The 6,000-nt window shown below is 39.3% G+C and overlaps 1 protein-coding gene across 2 annotated transcripts in view; it reads right to left on the reverse strand.

Annotated features, from left to right (window-relative positions):
• The window catches only part of ncaph (non-SMC condensin I complex, subunit H), a 39,278-nt gene extending 33,987 nt beyond the window's left edge, over positions 1-5,291 (reverse strand). Inside the window, exons 1-2 of one of the 2 annotated variants that reach the window (XM_061985999.1) lie at positions 5,088-5,231; positions 210-438 (exon numbers count right to left, since the gene is read on the reverse strand). In XM_061985999.1, the coding sequence (XP_061841983.1) occupies positions 210-438; positions 5,088-5,094 (236 nt within the window). In that variant the 5' untranslated portion in view covers positions 5,095-5,231. Of the gene's footprint in view, positions 1-209; positions 439-5,087 lie in introns of both variants that reach the window. The other variant, XM_061986000.2, reaches the window with a different exon arrangement.
• Positions 5,292-6,000: the final 709 nt, after the last annotated feature.

Here is a 6,000-nt window from a genome sequence, read left to right on the forward strand (position 1 = left end):
GCGCCTTATATATGAACAAAGTTTTGAAATATGCCATTCATTGAAGGTGCGCTTTATAATCCGGTGCGCCTTATAGTGCAGAAAATACGATAGATGTAATAACGATCTGACATATCATTTGGACAAAAGTTTGACAGCAGGATGGAGGCACTTTACAAACAAGGAAAAAATGGACAGATATTTGTTGATTGTTGTAGAATACCATGTACCTGTGAGTGACAGAATCACAGAAAGAGGAGTCTGCAGCAGCTTGAAGGTCAATGACTCGAGATCGTCTGCGCTGACGTCGCTCTTTCTCGTCATCATTGCCAGGGAAGGCCGCAAGCAGCGGCGTGCTACAGGCAGCTGGTGATGCACCCTTGTTTTTGATAGATGAGGTGGAGGACATCCATCCTTGGCGTACACGGGAGATCGGCGAGGATGCTGCACTCATCTTAGCTGCAAACAGAGAGCATCTTAAAAAACCATTGGTACAAATTGTAGGATACGAGGCGTTGCGGCATGTTGAACAGAGATATGCCAGTGCTTACAGCAAGTCTGGAGTCATATTATAATTTGCAAGCAACAATTTAACCATATGCGAATCAGACTTTAGCCAAATAGATTGTAGTATATACTAGGGGTGTAACGGTACGTGTATTTGTATTGAACCGTTTCGGTATGGGGGTTCCGGTTCGGTTCGGAGGTGTACCGAACGAGTTTCCATACGGACATATTAAGTAGCGTAACGCACATTGTGTAAACAATACACACCGAGGCACAACACACTGCACGCTAGCAGCTAACGGGCTACGGTAGACTGACCATACGTCCTCTTTTCACCGGACATGTCCACTTTTGCAGAGCTGTCAGGGCGGAGTTTCTTAAATGTCCGGCATTTCGAATTAGAGTTGCGTGTATTTTCAATATACGTTCAGGGTTAAGAAGGGGTTAAAAACAAAACAAATTGGGCGCGCAGCAGCATTGGCGAGGGAGGGGCAGAGACAGAGAGAGCGAGAGAGTTATGATAAACGCGCATGCGTCGCCAGGCTCTGATTTTTATCCATAGATTTATCAGATTTAATTTTTTATTATCTATAGCAGGGGTGTCAAAAGTGTGCCCCGGAGGCCATTTGCGGCCCACAGCTAATGTTTTAAAGGCCCACGGCACATACTAAAAATACTATTAAAATAAACAAAAATATAACAAAAGTGAAATAAAAAAGCTTAAAAGTTAAATGTAATTTAGAAAAAGTTGCAATGTTGACTAATAAAACAAAGCTGTTTTTTTTCTTTCAAACTGTCATTGCTCAAAACATAATAATGAATCAAAGTCAATGTTATTATGAATTATTGACCTATCCAAGGTTCCGATTACTTCACATCAAATATTCCACTAAGAAAAATATTTTTGGTGGAAGATTTTGCAAATTTGGTAAATAAATAACCCAAAAATTGATATTTTGTTGTTTTCTTACTTTACCGAAAATGAGCCGAACCGTGACATCTAAACCGAGGTACGTACCGAGCAAAGTTTTTGTGTACCGTTACACCCCTATTATATACCATACAATATACTTTTGATAGTCCTGTTGTAATTTCACATGGCATGATTTAATTTGTGATAGGTGCAACAATTGTAGCATCTTTAATTCTTTATTTCCACGCTGCAAGAGGTGCATTGTTCTGGTTACTATGACATCTTACAAACTTTAAAATGTGTGTGAAAAAATATGAATATGGCGAACTATCGGGATATTTAACTTTACGGTGGATTATCGATGTGTTCTTGCAGCAAAATTGTCCAGTTGTGTAATATTTGAGGAAAATAGGCCTTTTTGTCTTGGACATCTATTAATAGTGTTTTTCAACCTTTTCTGAGTCAAGGCACATTTTTTCACTGAAAAAATACCGAGGCACACAACCAGCAGAAATCATTGAAAAATGAAACTCAGTTTTGACAATAAAAAGTCGTTCTCGCAATTGTTGGATATGAATTTAAACCATAACCAACCATGCATCACTATAGCTCTTGTCTCAAAGTAAGTGTGCTGTCACCACCTGTCACATCACGCCGTGACTTAGTTTGAGTTTTTTGGCATTTTCCTGTGTGTAGTGTTTTAGTTCTTGTCCTGCGCTCCTATTTTGGTGGCTTTTCCTCTTTTGTTGGTATTTTCCTGTAGCATTTTCATGTCTTCCTTGAATGCTATTCCCCGCACCTGCTTTGTTTTCGCAATCAAGACTATTTAAGTTGTGCGGACGCTCACCTTCTTTGTGGGGACATTGTTGATTGTCATGTATCGCGTGTGAATGTGTGTGTGAATGTGGAAATAATGTCAAAGCGCTTTGAGTTTCTTAAAAAGGTAGAAAAAGCGCTTTACAAGTATAACCCATTTACCATTTACGGATGTACTTTGTGGACGCCGTCTGCTCCACGCGCTGTAAGTCTTTGCTGTCGTCCAGCATTCTGTTTTTGTTTACTTTGCAGCCAGTTCAGTTTTAGTTTCGTTTTGCATAGCCATCCCTAAGCTTCAATGCTTTATCTTAGCGGCACTCGCCTTTTGTTTATTTTTTGTTTAAGTGTTAGATACCTTTGTACCTACACGCTGCCTCCCGCATATTGTGATCACGACAAACCATGTTCCCAACATCTACAAAGCAATTAGCTACCTGCTGCCACCTACTGATATGGAAGAGTATTACACGGTTACTCTGCCAAGCTCTAGACCAGTGTTTTTCAACCTTTTTCGAGCCAAGGCACATTTTTTTCATAAAAAAAAATACGGATACACACCACCAGCAGAATAGGTTAAAAAATGAAACTCCACCAGGTTGTCATGCCTTATTTTGAGTTTTGGTTGTTGTTTCCTGTGTGTAGTGATTTAGTTCCTGTCTTGCGCTGTTAATTTGGTGACCCTTCCTGTTTTGTTGGTGCTCACCTGTAGCAGCGTCACGCCTTCCTTTGAGTTCTATTGCCCGCACCTGCTTTGTTTCCGCAATCAAGACTATTTAAGTTGTGCATACACTATATTTCTCTGTGGGGACACTGTTGATTGTCATGTCATGTACGGATGTACTTTGTGGACGCCCTCTCCCTGCTCTACACGCTGTAAGTTTTTGCTGTTGTCCAGCATTCTGTTTACTTTGTAGCCAGTTCAGTTCTACTTTTGTTTTGCATAGCCATCCCTATGCTTCAGTGCCTTTTCCTAGCGGGACTTGCCTTTTGTTCATTTTTGGTTTAAGTGTTACATACCTTTTACATACCAAAAAAGGTTGAAAAATACTGCACTAGACAACGGCACATTATTATAATTATTGATTTAAAAAAGATTTTTTTGGAGCAATTAGGTCAGTGGTTCTAAACCTGGGTTCGATCGAACCCTAGGGGTTCGACGGAGGTCAAGACACACCCGACTCATCGTGTAAATAAAAACGTTTCCCTATCGGCGTATTACGGATATGGCAACAGCAAGAAGTCACACTCATTTGCAGGTGTGTAATTTGTTGTGAGTTTATGCACTGTGTTGGTTTTCTTCTTTGAACAAGGTGATGTTCATGCACGGTTCATTTTGTGCACCAGTAATAAAACATGGTAGCACTTTAGTATGGGGAACATATTCACCATTAATTAGTTGCTTATTAACATGCAAATTAGTAACATATTTTCTATTAACTAGTCATTATTAAGTACTTATTAATGCTTTATTCGACATGGCCTTATTATAACCCTAACCCTCTAAACCTAACCAAATAACTCTAAATTAAGTCTTTGTTACTTAGAATATGTTCCCCTCGTGTCCAAAAAACTCTAAATTAAGTCTTTGTTTCTTAGAATATGTTCCCCATACTAAAGTGTTACCAAAAACATATAACTCTGTCTTGAATTTGAAAAAAACAAAACATTTAATTTTTCCCTAAAGAATTGATTTTGATTGATTGAGACTTTTATTAGTAGGTTGCACAGTGAAGTACATATTCCGTACAATTGACCACTAAATGATTACACCCGAATACGTTTTTCAACTTGTTTAAGTTGGGGTCCACTTGATTGATTCATGATACAGATATATACTATCATATATACTCTCATCACACAAGATAATCATCAGGGTGTATACATTGAATTATTTACATTATTTACAATTCGGGATGTGGAGGAAGGGGGTTAGGTTTGGTTGTTATCATCAGTCATCAACAATTGAGAACAGAGAAATGGATATTGAAACAGTGTAGGTCTAACTTGGTAGGATATGTACAGCAAGTATTGGACATAGAGAGAGAGAGAGAGAGAGAGAGAGAGAGAGAGAGAGAGAGAGAGAGAGAGAGAGAGAGAGAGAGAGAGAGAGAGAGAGAGAGATCAGAAGGCATAAGAAAAGTATCTACATTTGATTGTTTACATTTGATCATTAACAGCCCGGGGAGGGTGCTAGTTTAGGGTTGAAGTTGCCTGGAGGTGTACTTTTATTGCGGTTTTGAAGGAGGATAGAGATGCCCTTTCTTTTATACCTATTGGTATAAAAGGGTTCGGTGAATGCGCAAATTAAACTAGTGGGGTTCGGTACCTCCAACAAGGTTAAGAACCACTGAATTAGGTGAAGTTGCATAATTTCCCACGACACACCAGACAATATCTCGCGGCACACTAGTGTGCCGCGGCACAGTGGTTGAAAAACACTGCTCTAGACAGCACCGACACCCAACAACGGCACATTTGCGGATTATAATTACTGGTTTGCAAAAAATATTTTTAACCCAATTAGGTGAAATTACATAATCTCCCACGGCACACCAGACTGTATTTAATGACACTAGTGTGCCGCGGCACAGTGGTTGAAAAACACCTTTTTAATATACACGACTCGCGCAGAGTTCATATTCGTTTATAATTTTGAGTGTCATCAACACTGTTAGAAACGAATCATTTATTAAAATGTATATTATACCGGCAGAGACGACATGTTTAATTAACAACGTCCACGTACTTGCTATCTGCGAATTCATGTCGGAAACAAGTAACAGAAGTTAGCACAACAAAGCTAGCTAGCGTATAGCATCGTAAACACAAACGCATTGTTCCACTATTGACGGCGGCGTTAACAGGTTCATACTTATCATAAAATGACGTGAAGAAATGTCACCAATCCTTTACAGTTGTGTTAGAAGGCTTGAAATAAAACGAAGAGGCAAGGACTCACTTTTGTCTATTCTTCCTGTTTCGGTGTTTGAATTTTGTGCGCCAATTGGGGGACGTAATGACGCAGCACTCGATGACGTCACATCCGCCCCACTCGATGACGTCACATCCGCCCACTCAAAAGGGTGTCGAGTGGAAAAAGAAGAACTCCACGCACCAAGCAATATTACACGTCACGTTCATGTCACAAAAAGGAAACCTTTTACGTTTATTAAGATTTGCTGCTCTTTGATTTGTATTCCATTGTTTTGAAATTTTTCAAGTACTGGATGTACATTTCTTCTAAAACCTACAGCTGATTCATTTGATTTGATAAAACTAGAAATATTAAAAAATATGCAGTGTGAGGATGGAACTCTTCAAACCTGTGGGGAAAAAAAGCAAATGATATGCATAATTGTAAAGACGTATAACGTTAACGTTATGCTGATTCAAATATGTAAAAAAAAAAGACGTAAAATTGACATAAATACATTTGCCTGCGTGTATTTAATCCATTTTGTTGGAGTAAACGCAAACACTTTGACGCCACAAAGAACAAGCAAATAAGCAATGGTATTCAATGGTATTCAATGGTATTCAATGGTATTCAATGGTATTCTCCAAAGTGGGCTGGCTCAGGGTGGAGGACAGAGTAAAACAACTTGCACTGAGCCTAGTCTATAAAATCCGCTACACCTCCCTGATACCGAAGTACACGTCAAACTACTTCCTTAACGTAAATGAGCGCCATAACCACAACACCAGGGGGAGCTCCACTAACCACGTTAAACCCAGATTCCGATCTAACAAAGGTCTTAACTCATTCTCCTTCTATGCCACATCAA

The sequence above is a fragment of the Nerophis lumbriciformis genome, linkage group LG12 (assembly GCF_033978685.3).
Source record: "Nerophis lumbriciformis linkage group LG12, RoL_Nlum_v2.1, whole genome shotgun sequence".
Lineage (NCBI taxonomy): Eukaryota > Metazoa > Chordata > Actinopteri > Syngnathiformes > Syngnathidae > Nerophis > Nerophis lumbriciformis.